Source organism: Nanorana parkeri, unplaced genomic scaffold (genome assembly GCF_000935625.1).
Source record: "Nanorana parkeri isolate BGI_ZX_2015 unplaced genomic scaffold, ASM93562v1 scaffold819, whole genome shotgun sequence".
Classification (NCBI taxonomy): domain Eukaryota; kingdom Metazoa; phylum Chordata; class Amphibia; order Anura; family Dicroglossidae; genus Nanorana; species Nanorana parkeri.
The window spans coordinates 555,256-567,885 of NW_017307087.1; the positions used below are offsets into that span (position 1 = coordinate 555,256).

Here is a 12,630-nt window from a genome sequence, read left to right on the forward strand (position 1 = left end):
ATGGATGCAACGATGAAGGGCAAGTGAGCGATAAGCTGGAATGTTAACTGCGAGAACTCGTCCATAATAGAGGAATTTGGGCAATAAAACCATTTCAAACGCCTCTTTCCTACCCATCCACAATAAACTATGTTTCCTGCAGGGGGTTAAGAGTGAATAAAGATGTTGAAAAAGCGATACAAACTATCATCAGAGAAATACTCAAATAGTGGAGGAAGACTCCAACTAAAAGAAAAAGAGGAGAGAAGGGACTCCATCTCCCATGAGGAACTAGAAACACCCATAGCCTGCGACTTAGCTGAGTTTACTATTAACCCTGAGACCCCCAAAATCTTGTCAATATGGGCATTATGTTTTGGTAAAGGCAGCAGAAGCTTGGAGAGTAGTAAAATGGCATCATCAAAGCAACCAATTTGTTTGATGATAACCCCCACCCCTCTAATCCAATAACGTTATTGGAGAGACGGATACCTTGTTCTATGGCTAAGGCAAACACCAGTGGGAACAACAGGGAACCTTGCCTGGGAGCCCTAGCTATAGGGACCAATTCAGATTTAAAGCCTGCATAACAGAACTGTGCCCAGGGAGAGGAATATAGGGCTAATATATCCAACAAAAGAACTGAGGGCCGAAGCCCCAGTAGCAGAGGGTTTACATAGTATTTGAGGTTGAATAAAGACATAAGTCCATCAAGTCCAACCTATTGCGTGTATGCATGCAATAGGTGAAATGGAGATTGTTCCAATTGAGTCAAATGCCTTTGGTATGTCAAAGGACAGCAGTAGTAGAGGAGTGTGACAAGAATGGGATAAATGTAAAAAAAGGGATATCCTCCTGATATCTGCAGCGTGCCTACCCAGTATACAGTAAATCGGACCTGGTCAGCTGAAATCAAATCAGTCAAGATACTGTTAATCCTTGATGTCAAAATCTTAGCTAAAAGTTTAATTTCGATGTTGATGAGGGACTTAGGATAAAAATTTGACCAGGTGGTATGGTCTATATTCGGCTTTGGTATCATGCAAATGGTGGATAGGAGGGATTCACTAGAAACGATGCAACATTCCGTAAGGCATTAAACATATGAGACAAGTGTGGGGCTAAAATATCAACATATTTCTTATAATAACAGGTAGTATAGCCATGTGGGCCAGGCTGTTTGCCATTCTTCATTGACTTGATAGCTCTCTGGACTTCCAAATCAGAAATGGTATTGTCAACAAGTTCCCTGGCAGCCATGGGAAGCTTTGCTCAAGTTTTATTTTAACGTTAGGTTATCCAGCCAGTCTGACACCAAGGAAGGAGTATATATTAAAAAAAATGTTTTTTGCTGGGCCAAAAAAAAGTCAGTACCTGAATTTAGCTAGGCAAATAGTTAGAGCCTTCCACTGGATAATTACTGCAGGGATTAAAAGGTTATTAAACCCTCAGCGGTTTTTGCATATATCTACTGCTGGCGAGCAGTAGATATGTGCAAAAACATAACAAAAGAGAAAACATTTTTTTCAAAAAGGGTTTCAACTTATCTGACAGTCACTGCTCTCTGCAGGGAGATGATGGGGAAGTGAGTGAACTGTGCTATGTTTTTGCTCACTTCCCGATCAATAGAGCCGACGTGTGATAGTTTCAATGTCACACGTCGGCTCTAACTATGGGGATGAGTGTAATTCACTCACCCCATAGATCTCCTTTTAAGTAAGTTATAGACCTATAGACCAATTCGTCTATGCACCTATAGACCAATTCGTATAATAATGTGTTGACTCGTGGGAAACTCCTAGTTTACAGTGTTAAAGGGGCTGTATCATAGTAAAATATATAACAGGAGAAATTTCCGCATATTGCAGGGACCACAGAAAAATCAGGAATCGGTTAATTTTGCAGATATCAGACATTTCTGTAATGTAATTACTACTAGAAAATTCAGAGAAATGCTTACAATAAGAGTTCATTATTAAAGTGATTAAAGGTCAGTGACATTAAATTTATATCTCCACTGTGACAACCTCCTGTAGGAGTCTTTTATTTTTATCTCCTCTCCATGCAGGAAATTTTAGGTGATGCCACGGAATCTTAATCCTTCAGCTGAGGATTTATGAAACGCCTTGTAGTGTTCTGCCAATGGTCTTCTTTCCTTCTGTGACAACATATCACCTATATGCTCACCTTCATGTACTTATTCCTCGCCTGCATATTTTTTTTTGCATGGAAAATTGATCATTTACACAAAATGAGAAGTGTAGCAGTTAATGAATGGTCAATAGAGGATCTCTACACATGCTGCAATGGCCACATTTAAACATCCCTTCTCTGTGCGGTGTCCAGGTCTATTATATGCTCTCTGCCAAGGTTCACAATTTCATTAAAAATATGGATAATGCAGCCGGAATCTCATCTGCAAGTGGCAACCCCAAACAGCAGATTTTGGAGTTCCTCCCAGTTCTCACCAAGGCGGTAAACAACATTTGAAAATATTCCCCCCCACCCTGGAGACTATTGACTTCCCTGCCAGAATTGCAGTCTTATCCAACTCTAAAAGAAGGAAAGGATAAAATCCTGTTGAGGTGACATGGGATCTAAGGCTAAGCACTGTGGCATATCCTTGGAAAGCGAATTTTTGTTCGCAAAGACTGGGGACACAATCTCCGACAAGTGCCGGAGGAAGGAGTTCCCAGCTCAGAACTAAAAAGTTCCTCCCTGGGAACTATTCTGGCTATTAAAAGATTTAATTGGAGCACCCTTCAAACCATTAGATCAAGCCAACAATTTTTTAATAATCAAGGCACTTTCCTTCTGGCGATCTCCTATGGCCAGGAGGGTGGGACAAATTCAGGCTCTCTCTATACCTATACCTTTATTTCAGTGTATTCCAGGATAACATTTTAAAGGTAGGATTAAATTTCCTTTTTGCTCTATCGAGATGACTATTCCCTCGTTTTATCCTGATCTTTCTAATAAAGAAGAGGAATATCTGCACAAACTGGATGTGAGAAGGTGCTTGCTCCAGTTACTACTAGTCACTAAGATTTTAAGAGACATATTCTCAGTCTTATTTCAGTTTCAGGGAAGGAATAAAGGCCATAAGGCACCCAAGATCACTATAGCCAGATGGATTAGCCAAGCTATTTATTGCAGTTAAATAGTCTTCAGTACACCTCCTCTAGAAAAATGTAAAGTGTGTTCTACCAGATCGACGTCTACATCTTGGGCCGAGGCTGCCTCATCTACAGTGAATCCGATATGTAGAGCCTAAACGTAATAAAAGTTTTATACTTTCATCTGGCACTGCAGACTTAATGTGGATCTGGATCAGGAGGTGGTGTTGGAAGGAAAGTTTTTTTATCTTCAGTTTCCATCCCCCAAAATATATTTTATTATATCTCTCAGGTGTGCTGTCCCTCAAAGTTAAATGGTCTCATGTGTGCTGTCATGGTGACTATGTGGAAAGAGAATTTCCAGTAAGAGTAATTTGCATTTTCCTTTTATATTTGTACCTGATAATACTGCAAATAACACACTTGCTGCCCTAGGGAGACTCCACTTGCTCCACTGTATCTATGGAGGAAGTAATGGTTGGCACTAGACTGTTCTTCTAATTTGACCCCTCCTTCTCTCCACATTTCTATTACATAGGGAGGAATTATTGTGTAGTTTACAGAACAAAGCTAGTAACAGGTGAAAATGTTTTATATCCATTCAGCTCACAGGAAGTTATAAAGACACTGGAATTCTGGTGTGATAAAGAGTTATTTTTCCGTACTTACAGAAAATATACTTCGACTAAAAATGAAAAAGAATGCCGCCACCACATCTTAAATCTGTTAACCTGCAATATGTTAGATTTTTGTTTTTGGGTTTGGATATTCTTTCACCTTCCACTCTGCTTGATTTTGACTTTGAATATAGAAGTCAGAGAGAGCTGGGCAACTAGTATTTTTAGAAATAGGTCCGCAATAAAAGGCCCCATATTTGTCTTTGTATGTGAGAAGAACTGTATCTGAGATATACACTGAGTGGCCAGATTATTATGACCACCTGACATTTGTAGGCAAATTAGCTATAATTTCATGCTGAAGTTGCTAGAGGGCCAGACCATTATAAATAGTAGGGATGCTCCGATACCACTTTTTTAAGACCGAGTACCAATACCTTTTTTTCAAGTACTCGCCGTTACCAATTACCGATACTTTTTCTTAAAGGGACAGGTCACATTTTTTCTAAAGCAATACAAAATCATGATTTTAGGTCAGTTTCTTAATATTATGAAGAACATGAACATGAAATTAATATTTATCATGCCATTGCTAACTAAGGCTTGTATCCCCCTAGTGATGAAAATAGATGAGCACATGTCCAGACTCCAGACCAGAACACTGTATAGTGTGGCACAGCTATATCCAATTCTGCTGTACTGGCTTTATATTATTATTACTTTTTTTTATAATATAAAGCTAGGTATGCAGAATTGGATATAGCTGTGCCACACTATACAGTGTTCTGGTCTGGAGTCTGGACATGTGCTCATCTATTTTCATCACTAGGGGGATACAAGCCTTAGTTATCAATATCTACGTAGTTATTTCTTTATTTAATGTCTTTTTAAAAAAAATATTATATGTAGTTAAACAGCATTTTTGTGCCCAGCCCCCATGCAGTGTTGCAGTACTAACCTGCTGTGTCGTCTTCTCCGTCTGCTTCAGCCACTCCGTGTCACAGCCTAGTCATCTGCTCCATTCTGACCTCTTCATGGAGCGAGTATCCGCAAAACAGCAGAATGCGTTAAATGTTCAAGATCAGCTGTTGTTAAAGTGTTTAAAGACTGGACTGTCAGCTTAAAATCTGGGTCTGAACGTGCGAATTGTGGCCGTCAGCGACTAGTCAATGTTAGGGCAGAATGGAGAGTGGCAAGACTGGTACAAGACAACAGAAGGGCAACAGTGCAGTGTCAGATTCCTCGCATCACCTTTCAACATCTTGGAGTCACGAGGCGGCCCAACGAAATCATCTCGTGGAGTTATCTCGTGGCCCAACGAAGTACTGATGGGGTGGTCATAATAATCTGGCCACTCAGTGTATAACTTTTTTTAATAAATGCTAACATGCATAGTGTTAACATTGCACATTGTTCCAAATATACATCACAGTACAGCCATTTGCCTGCCTCCCACACCTTTTCCTGCTGTGTTTTTTAGGTGAACAGCTCTACATGCTTTCAGTTTATCATGTGTTTGTTTGTTTCAACAAGTATATTGTGCCATTTTATCTGAGAAAATATAGTATACCCATAGTGCAAAAAAAAGGAGATTTTTTTTTTATTTGGCTAACTTCTTGTTTCTCTTTAACTTATATTGGTAAGAAGGTGATGAACAATGTGAATTACTTTCTTAGTCCTCGTTCACACATTGGCGTTGAGCGCATGCTTTGGTGGGCCTTAACACAACGCGTTAGCAATGCCGCCCCAAACGCAGCATGGATAACGCGTGTGGACGCACATCAAAACAAGCGGCATGCTTGCATTCGAAAATGCTACATAAGCTACACGAAGTGTTAACAGGCCCTCAGCTGTTTAGCCAGCTTATTAAAGCAAGTTATTCCATATTTTGAAAGGTAACACATTTGAAGTCAGACTTATTAATACATCAAAGGAGTTTGGGGGTGCTTTTAGTAATATGTTTATATATGGATCTAAGCTACCTTTTAATGTGGATCACTGTAGTTAAAAAACAAAAATGACAAAGATAAAGGACCAGTAGTTGTTGTTTTTCTTTCAGTGTTTGAGTCACGTTTTTTAAGAAAAGTGTAGAAGATCCTGCTCTGAAATCTTTTGTTAATAGGATGACTTGTGAAGCCTATAATACATCAGTGCTTGAGCTAGACAGCTCTATTGAATACCTGCCAAGAGACTACTGTAAAACCACATTAAAGGTAGCTTAGAGTCACATATGACCATAAAGTATTCCTGCCCACTCAAGCAATTTTTCACACGGTTTGCAGACAGATTTTAAAATGTGTATGTCTAACTGTAAATTGCACACCCACAGTGTGGCTGGTTGCTATGTATGTACAGAGTGAACATGTGCTGTCATGCAGTAAAAATTGTCAAATCTACTGGCACATCTGATGATTTTCACATACTTTTACCGAAATTTTTGTTTCAGTTTGATTGACTATAATGTGCTACATTTCCTTTTAGAACTGCATCAAATTTAAGCATGTCTAACTACTGAGATGGGTCATAGATATTTTTCAGAAACCTGAAAATGTCTAGAACGAGGTCTCTGGGTTGTTTCGTTTTCTAACTCTAAAAACCTATAAACTGGAACTGGAAAAGTAAATGAATTTTAAAGATTTACTAATGCACTCCTGTGACCCACGCAGGGACTAGCTGCGTTGCAGCCAGCAAAGATTCAGATAACATTGTTGGGGTCCAGCCTGGCTGCCCAAGTGACAGCTGGCTCTGCCTCTCTAGAGCCAAAACCAGCCATGCACGCCACCTCCCCTGTATGTCCCTCCAATGAGCACTGGAAGAACAGAAAATGGAGCGGGTAATCCCTACTGGAAGCATTGATGACAGTCCCTGCTCTCTGTACTAGAAAAAGGCTCTAAGGGAATCCGATACTCCCCGGATCAACAATCTTCTGTGGTTTTACTTATAATTATTCATGTCCTGTTATAGTTTGTAGCTTTTTATAAACACACACACAGCCATGTTTTGAAACCATTTACAGAGTTGCTAGAACTAGCTGCTGTGGAAGTCTTTTTACTTTAAATCTTTCTGTTTACTATATGGATTGTTTATGTATTTATAAAAGGTGATCCCTCCTTATCACCTCTTCTCAAGGAAAAAAAATACATTTTAGTTCAGCACTCACCTCATAGTTGTCCTTTAAGACTGAATTGACAGGGTAGTGAAAACAATTAGATTTGTTGTGCATGATCTTCACACAAAATGTGCAGATAAATGGAAAAGCTTTAATAAAATATGTCTGATCTTCATTTCGCATGCCACCATCCCATAAAAATTATGGAAAATAAAAGTGTAAGATGTACATATTTGTATATGTAATATATCACTTATTTAATACTCTGGGATGTCTAATTTGCTTAGGCGTGTCCTTTTTGGGGTGATAGAGATGCTGCATAAGTGCAAAAGCAACATGAAGTCAGCAAATAAACATTGTTCAGAGGTCCACAAAATAGCTTAGCTTTTGTACATTTGCTCCTAATATTTGTAAGGATGGAATATAGAGGATATTAACCCCTTCATGACTGAGCTTGTTTTTAGTTTCTGTTCGTAAATGACTGACACACTTTTGACATTTTTGCTGTGTGATTCTTCCACGTCAGTAATATACTTTCTTACAAAGTGCACCCACACATATTATATATTGTTTTTTAGAGGACAGATAGGGCTACATATTTATATCACATATGTGCGTCTAACGCCTCACTTAGGACAAATAAAATATAAAAAAAGAGGAAAAAACTGTTAAAAAAAAAACACTTTTTTCCCAGTTTTGATTTGTAGTATTTTTTTTACAAAACCAGCACAGCTAAAAAAATGCAATAAATACATTCATTTATTTGTCCCTTATTTTATTTTATTTTTTACACATTTTTTTATTTTTTTTACACTTTTCACAATTTTTTTTTTTTTTTACACTTTTCACTTTTTTTTTTAACTTAAAAATGTTATTTTATTTATTTAATTATATCAAGCAGATTTTGTGAATTAATCTCACTGTTACTGCATGATAAATTAATACATTTTTGGTTATTATCAGGCTGCTTCAAACTTCAGAACAGCCGATAATAAGTTAGTGACACTGATCCTGCAGCAGTTCAGGATTCAGCTGTTACTAAATGTTTTCTGATTGTTGCAACAACGATCAGCAAACAAACATTCTTCTTCCAGGAATAGATACATTGTAGGAATAGACACATTTTGTATCTATTCATGAAAGAAAAAAAAAAAAGCCAGTATAGCTTGAGAGAGATATCTCTCGATCTATACGAGCTGTCAGAATGCCGGCAAAAGCCGGCATCTGTGTCCGCTTTGCTTTGACTCTCAGACACCCGATATTAAGGTATCGGGTGTCTGAAAAAGGTTAACCCTTTCATTAATGAATGCCTCTGTAGTAAGGGCAACCATTAATGAATGTTAAAAGCTGATTCTCAGCGATTAACAGCCCTCTAAAGCAGCAAATAACTCGTCACGTACAGTGTACGTGACAAGTCATTTGGTCCCTTTGTGGCTGGACGTACAGTGTACGTCTCCCGTCACGAAGGGGTTAATATATATTTATATATGTGTTGTATCTATATTTTGAACAAACCATTGCTGTTTTTCGGATTCTGATTTTTGAGCAGTCTCCCTCTGAGCTACTTCCCTGATTGGCTATTTCACCAAGTGACAAAGCAGACATTTTTAATAAGAAGAGCTTTATGATCAAGTCAGGTTTGTGCACACAAATATTAGCATGATACAATAATTTTTACAGGTTTGCAGTCATTAAAATAAAACAATAAAAAGGTTGTTTAACGCTTTATGTAATGGAAGCAAATATCATCCTGTTGTACATAGATACAGTATTACTGGTATGTGTTTGATGAGGTCAAACACCGCCTCAACAATACCCTGGATAATTTGACAGCAAAACTTACCAATACATATACTGCTTTTTGGCACTATGGCAATCTTGTATTGAACACTCCAGACCATCTATTTTCTTGCCTCAGTTGTTATCCATTTGATGATCTGCTACTCCTGTACCCTCTGTCTCTGCATTTTTTTATATTCTTCTATCTACTTTCATATTTCCTTTCTTTTTACTTCCTGCTTTCACTCTTATCCCTCCCCTTTTTTTCCCTTCTCCTGGACTTCGACCTTTCCCTTGTTTGTGCTTGCTGCAGAACACTGCCCACAATAGCTGATACATACTCCAGCTGCAACATTTGGGCTGGGCAATACTGCTTCAGGCATATAGGTCCCTCAATTAACCACTTCAATGACCCCTGGTTGTGAAGTGGTTACAGTGAGTGAACTACAAGCCATTGCTTTTAGTGTGTTTAGATGTGACTTAAGAAGGTTTTGCTTGTTTTGTCTAGGGGGTGAAAGTAAAGAAGTAATACTGACCAGATTCTCAGTCCTGCCTGGCTGCTAGACCGATCCCCCACAGGCTCTTCTCCCCCAGGCCCCAGCGATCTGAGGACCCGTGACATCATCACATCTAATATAGGTCTGTTAGATGTGAGGACACCAAGGGACGTGCCAGAGTGCAGAGGGCGAGAGGTGAGCAGTCACTGCCGCAGGAACGAGGATAAGATGAGCATTTCTTGTTTTCGCCGCTAGAGAAAGATGAGCAGTTAACCGTTGCAGTGTCGGGGTAACCACCCTGCAAGAATTAATTTTTCAGAATCCAGGCATTTTTCTTTAACATTCAAAGTAAGCTGGAAAATTCGAATTAAGCTCTCTTCACATCTGTAATTATGCATAGTTCATTTTGGTTGATATTCTTTCATTTGTTACCTCTCTGATGTCATTTTTGAAACAGACAGAAGTAAAATCAAAGATAAACTTTAGTCTTTGCACTTACACTTGAGCACACTGTTTCATATGAATATTACCTGGCATCTTTTTTTTTCCAAACTCCTTAAAAAATTATAATCATAGAAAATAAGAATAATTACTGTTATTTTTGTTTCAGTGCCCTCAAAACATGAACTTCACAGCAGTAAAGGATCTTAGAAAATCAACTAAACAAGACGTAGATGTTCGATACCTCCAATGGTTAAATGGCAGACTTCAACTTTGTTGGCGAAAGTTGCACACTGTTCATCTAGAAAAATGCAGTATGTTATATAAGGTGTGTATCTTTTAACTAATATTATTATTATTATTATTATTATTACAAGACTGTATTTACATGTACATGCATCACTTCATGTAACCTAGTTTGATGTTTATTAGACACTGATTTTATCCTAACTATTTAAAGTGAAATTAAAGTCAAAACTTTTGATCTATTTCAAATGCTGATTAAATCATTTACAATGGATGCTGCTTCATGATGTTTGAACATTTTCATTTCCTGCAGAATCAGCTGGCCCCGTGAGCGCTGGCCTGATGTCCTGTTTTAGAGTGGCTTCTTTCCCTTGCAGGGTCCTATGTAGCCACCCTTGTGTGTGCTAGTAAGCTGTGTGTGCCTCCACAAACCCACAGGCAGAGAAAGGCAAGCGTCGCCCCTCCCCCCTACTTCTCCTTCCTTCCACCCTTCTCCAATGATGTTATCTATATTAATATAAACAGTTTTCAAGACCTATCCGTAGCAATATAGAATAGTCTCTTTTACATCACAATTTACAGATATTTTGCACACTCAAAAAACCTGTGGGGCTGCAGGGGGCTTAAGCACAATATCTCTGCCTTTGTGGACTCTGGCTCAGCTGGTAACTTCATGGACGAAGCTCTAGCCTTGCAGCGTCAGCTCATTATTGTTTAAGTGGACTGCCAGTTTTCCTTGTTAGTCAAACTCCATACTCCCTTGCTAGTACTTGCCATAGGAGCCTGTCATTGGGAGCTGATGTCGTTTTCCATCACCCAGTCTTCGACCTACCCTCTGATCTTGGACTATCCATGGTTAAAAACACACAACCAGTCTGAAGATTTATGGCTTACTTTGTGCATTCTTTTCTCACAAATTCTCTCCCTCTGAGTACAACTATTGCATTGGTAACTGAGGGCTCCTGGCTGTGAAATTGGTCCTAGAGGGAGTTGCATCAATGGCTGGAGGGGGCCCACAATCTGGCTACCATCTACATGGATCATAAGAACCTCTAGTATATTAAGTCGAGCCATCTGCCTGAATTCTAGACAAGCCCTGGTGGTCCCTCCTTATCTCCAGAATCATTTTCATCATGACTTATCGCCTGGGTTCTAAGAATGTAAAGGCACATTCTCTTTCTCAAAGTTTTGAACATATCTCTTCTTCCCACTGTGATGAACACCCCATTCTGCCTTCTGGCCTCATCATTGCCACTTTCTCCTGACTTTTCCTCCAGATGGCTCAGAATTCTGCTGCTAACAATTGTGCTGCCAATTGGTTGGTTGTTCCTCCTCAGCTCTGACTGAGGGTGCTTTAATAGTCACATAGTGCCATATTTGTTGGTCATCCTGGCAATCGCAAAACCATTTCTCTTCTCTCCCTTTCTGTCTGGAGGCCACCTCTCAGGAAGGATGCTACAGCCTATATCGCAGCATGAGAGACCTGTGCTTTGGTCACCAGGACTAAGCCTTTTGACCTGCTCTTACCGCTTCATGGCATCCTGATAATCTTTCTGACCAGGAATCTCAGTTCATCCGTCATTTTTGGAAGGCCTTCTGTTCTCAGTTTGGGAATTGTCTTATCTGTCCCCTTGCTATATTACCTGCAGTCTAACAGGCAAATAGAGCACACTATATAGTCCCTAGAATTTTTCTTCTGCTGTTTCATCTCTGATAGGCAAACCAATTGGGCACCTTTCCTGCCATGGGCAGAATTTAGATAAAACAATGCGTGTAAAAAGCATGCTCCTGTTGTTGCTCTCCGAACAGCTGGCCCTGTCTGCAGTTGCTGCTCAGCTGCTTTCTGTTCCCGGCCTGAGCATCAGTGCTTGCCAGGAAATGGTCCAGCACTGTCAGCAACACCCCTTCACTGACCAGCGGTGAGAGGCATCCCTATTCCAACTTTTCAGTTCTGATCAGCCAGCGGGCCTGGCATCACAATCCCAGGGCTCTGGGCTTATGATGGCATTTGCTACCTGGCTATATTTTGTGCCAAGCCTTTTCACTGGATCATTCCTACTTCTGACCCTGAATATGGATTACTATTCTGATAGCCACTTGCCATGAGTCCTGCTTAGTTAACTAGCTCATCAACCAGCCAGCCACCTGGTCTGGTTGTTCCTGCACACAACTTTCTTTACCGTTTGAAAGGAAATTGAAATGGTATGTGAATCCTTTGACTGCCCTTTAGACACAATAACCTTCCATGATTTGGACCGAAAACATGCTCTGTGTCATAAACGAATCACAAAATACAATTTGCACTTTTTTCTACAGTAAAACCAGTTGTTTGATAACTAAACATTGGTTAAGCAATAACATGTTTATAGTTGTGTTGTGCCCTTTTAATTTAGCAGACAGTGTTGCCAAATCAAAGTTTTGTCTGCCGCAAACAAAATGAGGTATTGCTATGGTTTGATATTAGATCCATAACTAAAATGGCCCACAGGCGACGAATAAAACTCTTTTACTGTTCATCAGTTTAGTGTTATCAGTGATTAAAGGAGAACTATGGGGTTAGGGCTTTTCCCCATAGTTCTCCTTAGGGTATCGGGAGGACACAAATTAGCGTCCTCCTGTCACCCTAAGCTCAGAGGCTGGGTTCCCACCTATGCGTTTGAAATATGCGTATATGACGGTGCATGTTTTAACCGCGATTTGCAGCCCACAAAACGCGCGTCAAACGCTCGTTTACGAGGGCTATCCGGCTGTATCCTAATGGATACGCGCGAAAATACGCCCCAAAGAAGCTCCTGTACTTCTTTGGGCATAGGGCGTTTTTCAGCACGTTCCGACACGCTGAAATA

General features: G+C 39.7%; 1 protein-coding gene across 1 annotated transcript in view; it reads left to right on the top strand.

Moving 5' to 3' along the window:
* Positions 1-12,630, top strand: part of CUNH14orf80 (chromosome unknown C14orf80 homolog) — a 39,812-nt gene that overhangs the window by 17,946 nt on the left and 9,236 nt on the right. The window contains exons 5-7 of the mRNA XM_018565152.1: positions 2,326-2,454; positions 6,379-6,501; positions 9,708-9,866. Coding sequence (XP_018420654.1) covers positions 2,326-2,454; positions 6,379-6,501; positions 9,708-9,866 — 411 coding nt within the window. The remainder of the gene's footprint in view (positions 1-2,325; positions 2,455-6,378; positions 6,502-9,707; positions 9,867-12,630) is intronic.